At 54.6% G+C, this 15,797-nt stretch overlaps 5 protein-coding genes across 5 annotated transcripts; 2 read left to right on the forward strand and 3 right to left on the reverse strand.

Annotated features, from left to right (window-relative positions):
- Positions 1 to 373: 373 nt before the first annotated feature.
- On the reverse strand, positions 374 to 4,901 carry LRP88_02716 (uncharacterized protein; the record flags this gene model as incomplete). The annotated part of the gene is made up of 4 exons (XM_083239356.1): positions 374 to 2,740; positions 3,421 to 4,235; positions 4,298 to 4,471; positions 4,523 to 4,901. 4 exons carry the CDS (start codon positions 4,899 to 4,901, stop codon positions 374 to 376), a joined length of 3,735 nt encoding a protein of 1,244 aa, XP_083104486.1.
- A 1,522-nt stretch (positions 4,902 to 6,423) lies between these two features.
- Positions 6,424 to 6,949, forward strand: LRP88_02717 (uncharacterized protein; the record flags this gene model as incomplete). The annotated part of the gene is made up of 3 exons (XM_083239357.1): positions 6,424 to 6,535; positions 6,602 to 6,720; positions 6,776 to 6,949. 3 exons carry the CDS (start codon positions 6,424 to 6,426, stop codon positions 6,947 to 6,949), a joined length of 405 nt encoding a protein of 134 aa, XP_083104487.1.
- Positions 6,950 to 7,324: 375 nt separating this feature from the next.
- LRP88_02718 (U4/U6-U5 snRNP complex subunit PRP6) lies at positions 7,325 to 10,108 on the reverse strand (the record flags this gene model as incomplete). Its single annotated transcript, XM_083239358.1, has 1 exon — positions 7,325 to 10,108. The coding sequence occupies one exon, from the start codon at positions 10,106 to 10,108 to the stop codon at positions 7,325 to 7,327; it is 2,784 nt and encodes a 927-aa protein (XP_083104488.1).
- Positions 10,109 to 10,506: 398 nt separating this feature from the next.
- On the forward strand, positions 10,507 to 11,710 carry LRP88_02719 (S-adenosyl-L-methionine-dependent methyltransferase; the record flags this gene model as incomplete). Its single annotated transcript, XM_083239359.1, has 3 exons — positions 10,507 to 10,929; positions 10,988 to 11,410; positions 11,558 to 11,710. 3 exons carry the CDS (start codon positions 10,507 to 10,509, stop codon positions 11,708 to 11,710), a joined length of 999 nt encoding a protein of 332 aa, XP_083104489.1.
- Positions 11,711 to 12,456: 746 nt separating this feature from the next.
- On the reverse strand, positions 12,457 to 15,045 carry LRP88_02720 (vacuolar segregation subunit 7-domain-containing protein; the record flags this gene model as incomplete). The annotated part of the gene is made up of 2 exons (XM_083239360.1): positions 12,457 to 13,856; positions 13,908 to 15,045. The coding sequence occupies 2 exons, from the start codon at positions 15,043 to 15,045 to the stop codon at positions 12,457 to 12,459; spliced, it is 2,538 nt and encodes an 845-aa protein (XP_083104490.1).
- Positions 15,046 to 15,797: the final 752 nt, after the last annotated feature.

The following is a 15,797-nucleotide window of genomic DNA, read 5'->3' on the forward strand; positions in this document are numbered from 1 at the left end:
GGGGGCATAGCATATACAGGGCAAGGTTTACAAGATCCTTTTGGGTTACGGCTGTGAGTCAAGAAGCTGTCATCTTACTGCTTACCCCAGTGCACATGCGTGATATCTATGGCCTGACTCGTGAGATTTAACAAGGTGATAGACATTTACACGTACGCAGTACTTTGACTCAAGTATACCTTTCTCAGTTGTACTCGTGGTTCGTTATTTCTTTATTCTCCCCGTATGCTTCTTTTTTACTAGTTATACATGGCATTTATGTGTCGTGACAATATGCTTGTTATAGGATGAGGAGGTACTCTAAGAGGTGTGATGTACAAGATGGTGGTATATAGTGATAAATGATGGTTCAGGCGGAATAGGGGGGTAATCTTTAGCTGGCGGGTGTACCAGCAGATGGAGGTGTATCAGAAGACGGCTCGTCAGCCTGTCTCTCGGGTGTTGGTAAACTTTGAGCCTCATGACTCGTTGACTCAGACTTCTTTTTGGGCTTTTGCTCCATCTCTGATCCATCTGGATCAATCCAGGTAGACTCCTGATCCTGCCGGGGTTCTGGTTCGGTCCAGTTTTCGATCATGCGGAAGGGATCGAAGCGGCCCAAAAGCCTCACGTTGATATTGCCCTCCTGGCCGTCGACCCGTCGAAGCTTGACGACGAGGTCTTGCACCTTGATAGGCTTACCAGCACGCAGCTGGTGGTGCATGGGCTTGTCGTTAGAACGGTAGGCGAGCTCGAGGGAGCGCTCTAGAGGTTTGATGGGGACATAACCTGCCCAGCGATCGAGGATGACACGCTCTATACGCGACATTACGGCGAAGACGCGGGGGATCCTGTTGAGCTCGAGGTCTGGGATGGCATCCTTGGGGAAGATGCCCGGCTGGTGCTCCCAGGTCCTCCAGAAGGTGTCGTGGTGTGTGCCGAGAAGCACCTTGCTCAGCATCTGGCGCGATGCCTTCTTAAGCTTGCGGTGCAGCACGCCATAGAAGTAAACGGTGCCCAGGGCATGCGGCGAGCGTGTCCGCACAGAGAGGGACATGAGCGCCGTGTACGTCTCCTGGTCGGGCTCACATCCGGCCTCCTTGAAGAGCGACATGGCCCAGAGCGCCGTGTCCCAGTCCCGGGTGAGCGCTGAATGCCTGAGAAAGATGTTGATAGTCTTGAGGTCGATGCGGCGGCCTGCATCCATGTGGATCTTGACAAGCTTCTTGCAGTCTCCTACCCGAGGGTCCTCTGTCCGGTGGAAGCGAAGAAGCTCCGTGATGATGCCGTTGAGGCCGTCGGTGGCCAGCCAGTCTTCACCATACCGCTCCTTCTGGTCGGCAAGGAAGCCCTTGAGAGTCCTACCAGCCTTGAAGGCGGCGTACGAGTCGAGAGAGGCCATGACATCAGCGATACCTCGGCGCGTGGCTGCGTGGTTGAACATGCCCAGCTCATACATGGCCACAATCACCTGCCTCCTCTCATCCTCTCCCCTGATGAGCTGAAGAAAGAGGAGCCAGGTACGGATATTGGGGTGGAAATACCGCGCCTGCATCTTGCGGAGAAACCCGTAGAAGAAGCCAATATCACGCTTGTGAGCGTAGCCCTCGAGCATGATGTTGTAGATGTCAGTATCCATCGGGATACCCCATTCCTCCGCCAGCTGCACCAGGCGGTTTGCCGAGGCGCGATGTCCACCCCTGAAAGTCATCATAGAGACGGTCATCCTGAGGACTGGAACAGTGATAAACGGCCGGGCTGCAGGGTCTTCAAAAGCGTCGACGATCAGCTTAATGCGGATGCCGTCCGTGTCAATGTTTCTCCCGTTGATGCGGCGCTGGCCGTAGAAGGGAATCGCCAGGTGCGAGGGTATCCTGCCATAGACCAGAGTCGCAATGTAATGCTCAAAGTTGTCCCTCGTCCACACCCCGGGCCGCGGGATCTGTTCATAAGGCACCGTTATCAGATGCGGCTGGTACTCCTTGTGCACCCAGATATTGTCGTTGTGATCATCCGGCAGCGAAGCACCGCCATTAGGTGCGTTCTCGATAGTTGGCCACAGTTGTCTCGTCCTGTAGTCAGAGGTTGCCACCTCTCCGAGTTCATAAATCTCGGCCTCCTTGCAGTATCGCACGATCTCGTCAGCCACCTTGACCAGAATCTTGCTCTGTCCGCGAAGCACGATGGCCGACGGGTTCTTGTCCACCGCAGCTCGCAGCTTCTGCAGAACGCCCGTCGCAGAGTCGACGTACTCGAGGTTCTGATTGTTGACTTCAATATCCCACGACTTAGGCAGGACAATCCTCACGGCCGACATGTTGGCTCTCTCGCTCCACTGCGGCGTCATGCGCTTCATCAATTTGAAGCACTCGGTCCATTCCGGTACCTTCTTGTTGAAGTGATCCCAGACAACCCCAAGTCCGAGCTGCCGTCGCGCATCTCGCATGTGCTCCTCGATGCTCGCCTTTGTCGCCGCCGAATTGGGGTACTGGAGCGGTTTTCCAATTACGGGTTTGTGAGCTTTCAATGCTTCCTTGTCCTCGGCCGCCCGCACTGCATCGATCCTGAAAGCATCCTTGAAGAGTTTGTTCCGAGATTCTGGAGAGTCGTCCGTCACCAGACTCGCAGCCATATGCTCTGGGATCACTTCGTCGTGAGGTTCGGTCGCTTCAAGGCCCACATTCGGGTTGTCGTGCAATGTCGCAAGAGCCGTCTCCGGGGAGGCATCTGGGCCTCTCGACCCTGATTGTGCCGTCGTCGACTCGAGTCGGAGGAGGGTTTGGTGGGGGTTTAGGACCCTGGAGGGCAATTGGGCCCTGGAAATCAGCAAAGGTCCTGCGATGGCAGAGCATCGCGGCCGCGCCCTCCATATTGACTTGATCCCCAGGGACATTGGTTATGTGTCGCACATTGTCGTAGTCGTTGGATATGGTACGGCCCGTTGATCGTCGTCAATGCTGGACTGGCTGTGAGGGCCTTGGGATGGATCCTCAATTGAGAGCGGAAAAAAAGACGGGCGGGTGGGCTATCGCGATAACGGCAGCCGCGATGTCGGCCGGATGGTCACGTGGACCCTCAACTACACACCATACCTACCTGCGCAGCAACCAGAACCTGTCAAAAGTTGAATTCGTTCATAAACATGGATGACTTGATATATATTCTCTTACAACCAAGAAAATTCTGACAAGGGGTTCAGCATTACCCCGTGATGGCAACTGACGACAAAGCGTCGAGTCAAAACCCATATCAAACGCCCCCAATCCGGTTTCCCGCCCAAAATGACATCCGGAACTATCACCCAAGCATCCATCCATTCCTGCTCCTTCCCATGATGAAATACCCTCATGAATCGACATGGATATAAGCAATAAAGAAAACGCCTTTGCGGTACAACTCGAGGTCGGCTTATTTCCCATTGGGTTTGGCATTGTCTGGTACCGGATGGGATGCTCCGCTCTGGTCTACGCCCTCCCAGCTCTCATCCCATCCCTTGTCGCCTTTGACGGCGTCCTTGGCCTCGCCGCTTTCGGCCATTTGCTTAACGTCGCTCCAGTAAGCCAGCTTTCGCACCTCTTCGTCCGCATGGTGCACAGCATCCTTGAGCGCCTGGTTTCGCTCCCGCAGTTCTGTCGTGTTTGTCTTCTTGACTTGTGTTGTCGTTTCGTCGTGAACCTGCATTAGGCGGCTGAGCAATATGCGCCGTGATGCCTGGAAAACAAACAATGACATGATCTCGTGCATTTCGTCCTGCAATTTGGCGAGGTCTGTCCCGTGCTCTAGGTAACTGTCAACAGCGTCGAGCTTCTCCCTGTCTATCCTGGCCAGTCGAAGGGTCTCCATAAGGTCCTCGATGTGCTCGATATCGGGTGGCTTCTCGTCAGCAGCCGAAATCTGGCTCATGCTCGAGCGACTAAGACGGCTGCTAGCCACGCTCGCTCGCGACTGGTGAGATCTGTACGAAGCAGGGCGTATCGCAAAGTAGTCGGCGTTGAGCATGTGTGGGTCCGTCGAGACATCCTCGGGCCTCTTTCTCACCCGCTTGCGTGTCCAGGCACGCCGTCGGACGAACGAGTTCCACCATTTGCCGCGGTGCCACGAGAATTTTTTGGAGAAATGGAACGAGTATTCCCAGCCTCCTTCGTCGACGCCTTCCTGGTGGTTGACGCGCCACTCAGGCCATGCCCATTCCCAGGTAGGGTCTGGGACTTGAGCAGTATGAATGTTAGTCGGCGATGCCTTGTGGTAGGCATTGGCTTAATGGGAATTTGGTCAGCATTTCTTGTTGCCATGTTGCGGGGATGTAGTGTGAGCTCACTCCAAGCAGGCGGGTCAAGGCCTCCAAGGGCCTGGGCAGAGAAGAGGGCGATGCCACAGAGGAAACCACCTCTCTCATTCTCGTACAAGATGTCTATCGCAGTCTCGCGCTCGATGTGTGGTTTTTTGGTCATGACTTGAGGATGATCTCCATGGAAGGCTTGGGGTGTGGGCTCTATTAGCGTGTTAGGGGAGCTGCGACGCCTGGTGTTACGAGGGGACTGACCTTGGACCTCAATCGATGGCCTCATCATGGGGTGCGGCAGGTCTTCTCCATTAGGAACTCGAGATGATGATGACCCAGGGCCATTGCCATCTTCAGTCTGTGAGTCGTCCTGTCTGTGCTGTTCACCATCGTCCTTCTTGTTTTGTCCGTTCTGCCCGTTCTGCTGGTGCCCATTTTCTCCATTCTGTCGATGTTCTGTTTCCTCGTCATCTAGGGCTAGCAGGCGCGAGGTCGTCGAGTACCTCGCCATGCTGGCGGGCTCAGGAGTGATGGACTCGGCGGGCGTCCTAACAGCATCGTGGTCGACGAGATCGATTTCGTGATCATAGTCACCAGGTTTCAGTCCCTGGGGACGACGAGAGCTTTTGACCCTCAGCATGGCAGATGTGCCGTGTAGCACCTGGGCCTTGGATGGCCGCGGGCGAGACGCCCGTTCACAAGCAAGAGATTGTTCTGTCGGGGTTCGTCGCAGGGGGCATCGTCAGGAGGCGCAAGGCGTCAAAGTGACGGAAGCAGCTCTGGGCGAGCGGAGGGCGGGTCGAAGGCCCCAGAGCCTGAATTTCGCAAACAAGAGCGTGATGAAAATGGATATCAAAACGGTCGACACAAAAAAAGATCGCTTCAGAAAGATGTCGAAGTTGAAGCAGAGTAAGGCAAAAAGTCAAAACCAAGGTAAGGAGAAAAGATGTCGTCGTGAGCTTGGGGGAGGCGCTACTAGGGTGGTCCAACCTGATTTTAGCAGGACGATCTTGCGGCGGGGCGCCCAGCTAAGATGGAAGGGGAACCACCAGGAGGCATCCTCCGTTAAGTGACCTAGGGCTACGGCAACTTTCTAGCATTGCGGAATGAAGAAAGCGGAAGGCTTCTTTAACCAAGGATGGAGCTTTTAGAAAAACGCCAAATAGCTTCTCCAATTGAAAGAACCGCGTTGTATCGCTTCGTGATCTTCACCAGGACTCGTCGATAGGGTAGGAAGCTCATGTGGGCAAAGACCAGGGAGCGACAAGTTCAATGATGTAATGCCGCTGTCGGCGGGTCCATCAAGGGCGACGAACAGTGGGGCAAGCTGGTGATCGACATCAAGTCTTGATGGACTCGGTCATGATAATTCAACGACAAGATGTGACAAGTGATGGGGCTCGGTGTTATTGATTCAGCTGTTGTGGACATGGATGTCTCAGGAGGTACATCCTGTCGGAGAACAGAGCTTAAACGCATCCGGCAGTTGGACTGTTCAAGTCGGCTGAGAATAACAGCAGAAAACGATTCTGAGATTGTCATGGAACAGGTCAACATTGCCAATTCCAACCTACTGGAACCCGACTGCTGCAGGGGGTGGACATGTTAGTTGAGCACTAAAGGCATAACGTACGTAGTGTAGTCCCCAATTGATGTTCAACAGTCCGTCTATACGACTACGCGGTAGATCTACCATGATTCGAAGCAGTTTACAGATATGCAGCTTTCAATTCAACAATAACTGTCACCAACGTCTTTAACCCACAAACTAAAAAGAAAAAGCCGCCTATTCGAGCCATTTCCTCCAGGTTCTGTATCAAACCATCACCATCGCGATCCAGATCGAATTGGTTCCAACCCCGCCGTCAACGCAGCACATACGTCATGTATTTGCAACCACCCGCAACCGTCATGAGCACATGGGAAATTTCGGCCCAAGGAAAGCAAGGCAGGTAGAGAGCCTGGAAGTAGATGAGGGTACATGAGGAAACTCTCGGACCTTTCGTAGCTTAATAAATACCGTGCCGTCTCCCCTTCCGTCATTCATTCACGATCCAGATCATTCTCGCCATCTCACAACTGCCCGACATTAAATCAACAAGTACACACGCTGTTACTAAAGAACCCTTCTCTCGACTTTACCCACCTCACAGCTATCCATCATGTCCAAGTCCCGTCTTCCCCTCATTCTCGGTGGTGGTGCCGCCGCAGGTGTCGGCTACTACCTCTACAGCGCCGGCGGAAGCCCCAGGGTTGCTAAGGAGGAGGCACAGAGTACGCGCATCCTCTAATTCACCCCAATTACGCATTGCGATCATAATACTCACGCGTTATTCACAGGCGACGCCCACCGCGCTGCTGCCGAGGTCAAGAGCCACCTCCCCGGTCGCTCTCCCGTTGACGCCGAGAAGGACCTCAAGGGTTACGGCCAACAAGCTGGCGCCCAAGTTGACAAGGCTGTATGTTTTCCCAGCGACCCGCGAAAGCTCCAAATACTAACCCATATATGTTCAGCTCGCCGAGGCCGACCGCCAGGCATCAGTAGCCAAGAGCAACATTGAATCGTACGCCAAAGACGCCAAGGCAGAGGCCCTAAAGGCCGTCGACAAGTTCGACAACAAGGTCGAGGAGGAAGCCGCCAAGGCCAAGAGCGGCATCTCGAGCTGGTTCGGCGGCGGCAGCAAATAAGCGAGCCCTGCAAACATCGGAAAGCAAGTGTACTATTTTCATCAACTTCGGATCTCGTAATAAGGCATGGGTTGAGCGGATGGGAAATTCTGACCCAGGAGCAGAGAGACTGACCATGTGTCTTTTGTAATAATCAGTTAAACAATGAAGATGATCAAACATCAAACCAACTTCTCGTTCAGAACAAAACTCTGTAGGGAAGAATATTATTCGTGCGTGCATCATGACATGTCCATCATGGATGATGTCTACCTCTCTAACCTCCCTAGTATCGATAAAGCAACCCAGTTTCCAAACTCCAAAACCCTCAAGCTACTTTGATGTTTAAGCTCTAAAAATGCTGCAAGCTAACCTCCCTCGGTCTCGTGTAAACCACTACTCAAGCTCCGCAGCAACCATCTTGAGAATCTCCTCACAACTCTTCCTGGCGTTCTCAGGCTTCTTGGCCACAGCCTGCCACGCCTCGCCGTGCCGCGGCTCATTGAGCACGCACTTGGTCACCACATCCGCCCGCTTCTCCTCAGTGCCGTGTTGGCACAGGAACCGGTAGTACCACGCCCACGAGTCGCCGCAGTCACTGTCCAGCACCAGAGCCTTTTCGAACCAGTTCTGCGCCTTGTCCAGCTTGCGGTCGCCCCAGAAGATGCGGGCCACCGCCACAAACAGGATCGGGTCGCTGTCCACCTTCTTGATGGCCTCGAGACTGCGGGGCTTGCGCTGTGTCCGCGGTTCGAGGTGCCAGATCTGCTCCTCCCAGAGCAGTCCGCTCTTGGGCACCTCTTGCTGCGCCTTAGCCATCATTGACTTGGCCTGTGCCAGGTTGCCCGCTCGCCGTTCCAGTCGTACCGACTCGCACCACAGCTGGGCGTTCTTTGGCACTGCTAGTCGAGCACGATCAAGGACCGACCGAGCCTTGACGGTAAGACCGGCATTCTCCTCAAGGCGGGCATATAGAAGCCATAGAGGCACAGACTTGGGCACTGCCTTGACTCCGGTCGCGTAAGCTTCTCTCGCCTGACCCAGCTTGCCCAAGTCGCTATAGATCTGGCCCTTGAGCATCCATAGCTTCGCTGCCGCTGGGAAGAGCTGAAGAGCCTGTAGCACAAGGTCAAGTGCTGCCTCGACATTGCCCAACACCCGTTCAAACACCACGCTCTTCATCCATACGCGATCTGTCGGGGCCTGCTCACGGGCAATCTCCAACAGCTTCCTCGCCTGCTCTGCATTGCCATTCTCTGATTCGAGCTTGACGGCAGCCAGCCAGATATCCTCGTTGTTGGGGTTCTGGTTGAAGGCTCGCTTGAGCACAAGTCGTGCGTTGTCCACCTCTCCCGCTTGCCACTTCTCCTTGGCCAGCATCATCCACAGGTCCTCGCTCTTGGGGCATGCCTCGACGGCCTTCTCCAGCACCTGCCAGAGTGACTCTCGAGAGCCGTGGTTCCTCTCCAGGTCTGCTGCGGCCATCCACATCGTCTTGCTGTTGACGAACACTCGCAACGCGTAGGCATATATAGCCCTAGCCGTCTCGTATTTGCCTCGGTTGATGCTTGCCCTTGCGTCCTCCATCCATGTATCCTTGCGATCGTCGTCTTCGTCTAGACTCCAACCAAGAGTCTCTCGGATAATATTCTCACAGGTAATAATGGCACCCTCCTCCTCGCACCGCTCAGCCTCGGCGATCCACTCTTCACGCTTGGGCATGGCAGACTCCTTTGCGAGAACCTGGACGGCACGCTTGATAACATTGACCTTGTTTCCTTGGCCGAGCTGCTCCTGCAGTCGCGCGGCCGCAATCCAGATTTCGTGTGATGTCGGGCAGGCCTTTCGAGCTCTGTTCAGGACCTTTTGGGCGTTCTCAGGTGTTTCTAGACGGGCCAAAGCCAGCCATAGGTCAACCGATAGAGGAATGAGCTCTGTTGCCTTGGCCAGGAGCAACTTGGCATCGTCTGGGTTCTCCTCCAAGTTGACAGCCTCCTTCCACAGAGCCTCTGACTCAGGGATGTGATCCAGAGCTTGCCGGATAACTCGCTTCTTGTTGCTAGGGAGCGTCTCCAACCTCATAGCCTCCACCCATAGCCTCACTGAAGTGTTGTTCGCCTCGATAGCTCTGCGAGCAATAACCTTTGCGTTGGGGGAGTCGTTGTTGAGTCGAATGTTTTCCAGCCACGCATCCTCACTCTTGGGACATTGCGTGCAGCCCTTGTCGATCGTCTTTCGCGCTGTAACAATCTTGCCTGCCAGCTCTTCCAGTCGTGCCGCAGCGATCCAGCCAAGCGCATTCGTAGGGTTTGTCTTGACCACCGACTGCAGCAGCTCGCGCACACGGTTGATGTCTCCAACTTGGGCCTGCGCCTCACTCATCTGCATCTTGTTGAGGCTCGTGAGGTAGCCCTGAGGATCGATGCTCGTCGAGGTTCCTCCCGCAACCGAGTCTGTGCCAGCCTGCTCCAGCCTGGACTTGAGCACCTTGTCTCGAGCCGCTCCAATCTTGGCAAAGTTCGTCATGGTCCCGTCCGAAGTGTCACCAGAGCTAGATGCCGTACCCTCGTCCATGACAGTTGTGCCCATCTCGGTCGAGTCGCGTGCCGCCGCAAGGACGCTGTCGGGTACAGCATAGAATCTCTGTCGCAGTGCCTGCTTGCTACGTCGGTTCTTTCCAGTCAGATCGCCAACCTCGGGCAGGTTCGCCCACTCGTCGTCCGTGACGCTCGCTAGGGCGCGCTTCAAGTCGGAAAACTGTTGCTGAATCTTGGGGTTGTTGCGTTCGTACTCGTCCTTCTCGGCCTGCTCTCGCGCCTCTCGCTGCTTTTTTCTTCGGTCCATCCTCTCATCTACCCATTCCCATATCCGATCGGCCTCCTCGTCATCTTTGTCGTACACGCCGCCGGCGAAGAGTCCAACTTCGTTGTCAGGGTCTTGGTATCGATCATCGTCGTCGCCGCCTTCGTCTTCCTTTTCCTTCTCTTTTCCCTTCTTGTCCGGCGCGAGGCCAAGCTGAGCGGCGCGCTTCGCAAGGGCCTCCTTGATCTGATCTTCGCTGGGACCGTCCCTAGCCGGACCAAGATCGGATCGTGTCGTGAAACCTGTTGCGCCTCGTCCAAGACCAGCAACATAGTTCTCAGGCGCTGGCTGGTTGAGAAAGTCGCGTCGTCCCGACATTTTCGCGACGGGGCCTGTTGGCGCTTCCGGTATTAGAGGTTGAAATGAGCGATTGTGCTGAGTGAAGGTGATGAGTTGGGTTCGAAGAAAGAAGGATGTTGCGACAGAGCTCCAATTTAGCCACAAGCCAAAGTCTAGGCAGTAAACTGAGGCTGATGGAGAGGTCCTAAACAGAAATGATACGGGTGAAAATCTTAAGGCAGCCCGGCTACAAGCCCACTGTTTTCTGCCGTATTTTGACACGCGGTCTGAAACATACTGGCACACCCTTTCTCTAAATTGATAAGATAACGCCGAAAAAAAGTTCACCAACGCCCCTCCACAAGGAACCCCACGATTTGATTTCTAGTGATTTTGAATCGCAAAGCCAGCGACGACGAGGCCAAATTGACTACACCATGGCCAAGATAAAGCACGCCAAGCGCGGCAGCGCATCGAGCACGCCGTACGAACGACCAAGCGGTGGTGGTGGAGGCAGCGGTTCCAACTCCAACAAGAACAACGTCTTCAAGTTCAACACCAACTTTGGCCAGCATATTCTCAAGAACCCTGGTGTCTCGGATGCCATTGTTGAGAAGGCCTTCCTCAAGCCCACGGATACAGTTCTTGAAGTCGGTCCCGGTACTGGTAACCTGACGGTCCGTATCCTGGAGCGCGCAAAGAAGTGCATCTGTGTTGAGGTCGATCCCCGAATGGCGGCCGAAGTCACCAAGCGTGTGCAGGGAACGCCCGAGCAGAGGAAACTCGAGGTCTTGTTGGGCGATGTCATCAAAACTGAGCTCCCGCAGTTTGATGTTTGCATATCCAACACCCCCTATCAAGTATGCTACACCAGTCTTATCAAAGTGCCATGAACAAGAACTAACAACTCTTGCGTAGATCTCCAGTCCCCTCGTCTTCAAGCTCCTCTCCCTCCCAAACCCTCCTCGTACCTCAGTTCTCATGTTCCAGCGCGAATTCGCCCTACGCCTGACAGCCCGTCCTGGTGACGCCCTCTACTGCCGCCTCTCGGTCAACGCCCAGTTCTGGGCCAAGATCACCCATATCATGAAGGTCGGCAAGAACAACTTCCGCCCCCCGCCGCAAGTCGAGTCCTCCGTTGTTCGTATTGAGCCCAAGACGGGCAAGGACCGCCCCAACGTCAGCTGGGACGAGTGGGATGGACTGCTGCGAGTGTGCTTCGTCCGCAAGAACAAGACTCTTCGCGCGAGTTGGCTCGGTACCAAGGAGGTGCTGGCCATGGTTGAGCGAAATTACCGTACTTGGTGCGCCATGAATGGCGTTCCCGTTGATGACACCCTGGTGGAGGACGGTCAGGACGACGATATGGACATGGAGGATGGTGACGCCGAGGAGGGCGGCATGGACGTCGATGAGGATGAAGATGCCCCCGACTTCTTCAAGGAGATGCAAAACTCAACAACCGCCAAGACAAAGAGCAAGCGAAAGAAGACAAAGGTGGCCGAGCTCGTCCGAGAGAAGATCCGCAAGGTGCTCGAGGACGTGACCGAGCTGGCCGACAAGCGATCTGGAAAGTGTGACGAAAACGACTTTCTCCGCCTCCTGTTTGCTTTCAACGAGGAGGGCATCCATTTCTCTTGATACGCTCTACGATCTGAAAAGTCTGAATGAGTACTGGGTGGACGGATATGAATGGGCCAAGGTCGGCGTATAAAAGAGATGGCGTTGGGGCGTCTTCACATTGAACAGCGTGCTCTCAGAGTAGATATTACAAGATCCAATCAATACAATACCTTTTGTCTTTACGATATAGCATGCTCAGTTATGGTTTCAGCAAGATATGCCTTTCTCATTTCCACCCTATGTATCTCATATGTGCTCCAAGCCTCCATCTCACCCGAGTCTCAGCGACTCATAATTTTCTTGTTTGTTGGTGTTGTCATAAGCCGTTACAATTACAACATATTGTTGCCGCTTTTCCATCTATAAGGTTTTGTAGAACAAAAAACAAAAGCAATAACTCCATCCATAACCCTTCTCCGCGTCCAAACCCCCGTGGCAAGGCATACTTGCACTACGGCACACAATGTCTTGTGTTTGTCAGGCTGGCCGTCCGGAGTAATGAAACCAGCGCGCGTAAAAACCACCCAAGAAACACCTGACAGGAAGCATGGGCGTTATCCCTGTCTATAAACCAATGAGTCAAAATCTTGCATCTCCATGTTTCTTTAATGATCAGCCATCACGTGGTTGGAAATTGACATCCAACGCCCGCCGATCCCCAAGATGTCATGCCATGCGCGCTCAAAATACACAAGACAAACGTTCGTTGTTGTGACAAAGGAAAGGCCAGAAGGGGTTCCGCCTTTCTTCAGGCAGAACCCCGTCTAGTTAGAAAGATCCAGTGTGGTGCTGTTCGGCTTGTGGGATGGATCGTTAGCTGAGTTCGGCTTCACTGTCTTTCTTCCGGATACCGTCGCGCTACGGACGCGGGCACTCATCGGAAGGGTGTACTTAACGACACCCTTGACGATGAGGTCAAACTCGTTCTGATAGATTCGCTCCCATCGTCTCGAGCCGCCTGCTGTTCCGTTCAGTGGATATCCCAGCTGCATCTCGCCAGTTGACGACGAGGTGCCTTGGTGAAAGAGAGAGCCCTCAAATGTCAGAGGGCTGTCGAACTCCGTGATCCGTCCCAACAGAACATTGGGTTTGAGGTCGTCGTCGGGGTCAGGGTCGTCCAGTGGTGGATCGTTCACAGGATCATCCCGAGGGAGAATATCTCCTGGGTTATGCGGACGTGTCCACCAATCTGAATCTGTCCCCGTGTACTCTGATTTCGCAAATATTTCCAGGTTTGCGTGGTCGATTGTGACGACAACGATATTAGGGTTGTGCGCCTTGACGGTCAGGTCGAACATCAAGACTTGTTCACTAGTTACCACGTTGTGAATGGCAGTGATTTCGATTCCGGTCATTGGCTGTGAAGTGGCAAACATGAAACCGATGGCACCGGTAATCACCAGCATGAACATCATGGTGAGGACCAGGCATGCCGCGAACCGGTTCAGGTATGACGACCGTCTCGTAAATGTCTGCGACTCGGCCTGTCGCAGATTGTGTGGCCCCCGTCGATTCCGTTGCGAGCGTCCGGATCGTATTGAGCCGATGAGCGGCGTACGCTCGTCGTCCGCCCCAGTCGTATCGTCCATATCATAGCTCGATGACATTTGCATCGCGGAGCGCTTATGACCAAAGTTTCGATTCGAATGGGCATTTCGCGGACTTGGAGGTCCAGATGAGTTGCGAGAATTGGCCCCCGCAAGTTTGGTCCTCGCCGCGTTCGGGAACGGGGACTCATTGTCAAAGAGTGAAGGGTGGCCATTACCGGGTTGACGACCCCAGCGACCAATGTGATGATGGTGCCTTGTCGTGCCTCGTGTCGATCCGCTACCGCCTCCACGGTTGGAGGCTTTGTCTTCGTCTCCAACCGTCAAGTTGTCATTTCCGTTGCTAGTGAAAGTATTGACGAACTTCATCGTCTTTTTAGGTCCATGAACAGGCCCAGGACCCTCCATGATACCGTAGATGGAACGCAGATTTTGACGGTCAGCCTGGCTGGCCATGGAGGTCGCGCTGGGAGTCCGAGAATGAAATCGCCGTCCAGCTCGGTCATTTCCATCTGGAGGGTTAGAATCATAGACAAAGGTTTCCTCCGAGTCCGAGGTATTAGCCTCATCGACAGCGCTCGCAATGGATGCCTCAAAGATATCTGCTTTCGATGAAGCTAAGATTTGTTAGCAGTCACATCCTATCGCATGGCGAGGCGATAGCTCACCATTCCCCGTATTGACAGCGGGTTGCTTGCGCGTCGTCTTCCTCTTCTCCTTCTTGGGCTTAATGGTCTCGGTACTTTGCTTCGTCTTCAGAGTACCGTTGGAACCCTCGCTTTTCGGGCCGGTTGCGAGAGCAACTTGAGGAACACTCGGGACGGTTTCAGTCTCAACCGTCATGCTTTGTGTAGAACCGTCCTGCTTCGCCTTCATCTGCTTCGTCGACATGGCACTAGACTGTCGTGTGATCATGGGCGGAGGGACTGATGTCGTTCTTCTCGGCTCAGTCTTGTTATTACTGGTGTCGCTCCCACTCTCTTGGCCGGTCAAGTTGGCTCGAGCTCGCAAGGTCCGGGCATCGGCAAGCGCAGTATCGGAATGGCTCTCAGCACTGGAGAGCTTCTCCTTCAACTTCTCTACGAGAGCTGGGTTGCTGGGAGGATTTGGAGAGTTTGGTAGGCTGACTTCCTGAACCGTTTCCAGAGCCCCTCGGGCCGGGGTCCTGATTCCAGAAGGGAATTGTGATTCCTCCATCTCACTCTCTGACGTGGTCTGGTCCACCGGCTGTGGTGAAGGGCTGGGTCGTTGGACGTTGATAGAAGGCAGGTCGTGTTCACTGCGGCGAGCAGGCATCCCAGGCCTGCTAAACTGGGGAGGAGGTGATCGCAAGCGGGGCGAGACGGGCCATCGCGGGCTATGGCTATCCCTCAGATCCGTATTGAAACCTGGTTTTTGTGGAGTCGGCGCTTGAATCTGCTGCTGGTCTTGCGAGGGGAGGAGTGTGGGGGTTGTTGTTGACGACAAGGAGCGCGCTGGAGCGGCAGAAGTGTAGCTTGGCCGTGTTGGGCGCGAGGGACTCTGGTCGGTCTGGCTGTTCTTGCGGGATCGAGTACCGGGGAGTCGATTTGCTGAGGGGGTCCTTTGTGGACGTCGTGTGGGTGATGAATCCCTGGAGGCGAGAGGTGAAGGGCCAACAGAGTTGTTTGTGGAAGAATGTCTCGAGTTCTGGCTGCCTGTTGTGGTTGTAGTTGTTGATGAGGTAGCAGAAGGATCGGGAGTATTGGAGCGTAGTCTATCGGACAAGTTGGATGCAGTACGGCCGAGGCCGGAGGGGCCGTCAGAGACGGCAGATGACTTGTCCATGATTACGGTAGCCTGCAAGAATGGTGGAGTGAAAGTCGAGGGAGCATAGCATGCCACCGGGGCGGGCCTTAGCAGGGACGATGAATGGCGATGCAGGCTTCAAGATGGATCATCGTGGTTGGCTCGTCGTCATTGGGGGGCGTGGGCGAGATCGAGGGCCTCGAGAGCGCGGGTATGCGGTGAGAAGGGCGCAAGGTAGAGATCCAGACACCTAAACCCAACCTATTCCGGGCGGCAGCTTGCGCAAGTCTGTCGATGAAGGTGGCAGACGACACGAGCGGACGGGCGGGATGGTTGGGTCGACAGAAGGCGAAGACAGGGGGGTGAGAGAAGTTGGCAGTAAAACGGAAGCAGAGCAAGGTTCAACGGTATGCAGGAGGAAGCAGCCCGGTGGTAATGGCGCACCGAAGGCGAGAAAAACGTTGATGATGCAGCGAAGTGGTTTATTGTCGTAGAAAGTGGTGTTTAGGTCAAGTAGAGGTGGTGGTGGTCGACGGGAGTGACGGTGGGTGTAAACGACGGGTGCCAGTGGAGGTGGGCGTAGTGCTGGAAGAAGTGGGAGAGGTGACGATCTTGATGTACCCGGCCGTACCTATATCCGCCCTACTCGAGGCGTCGGCACCAGCAGAGGGGGGGAAAACTCGACTCGACTTGACGACACTGCAGTGACTGACGCAGCCGGTACGTACTGTCTCGCAGGCTGTAAGAAACAAGCGGACGTGCAGCGCAGCGCAGTGCAGAGGGCGTCGGAT

The sequence above is a fragment of the Fusarium phalaenopsidis genome (assembly GCF_050370095.1).
Source record: "Fusarium phalaenopsidis strain FUZ10S chromosome Unknown contig_32286, whole genome shotgun sequence".
Taxonomy (NCBI): Eukaryota; Fungi; Ascomycota; class Sordariomycetes; order Hypocreales; family Nectriaceae; genus Fusarium; species Fusarium phalaenopsidis.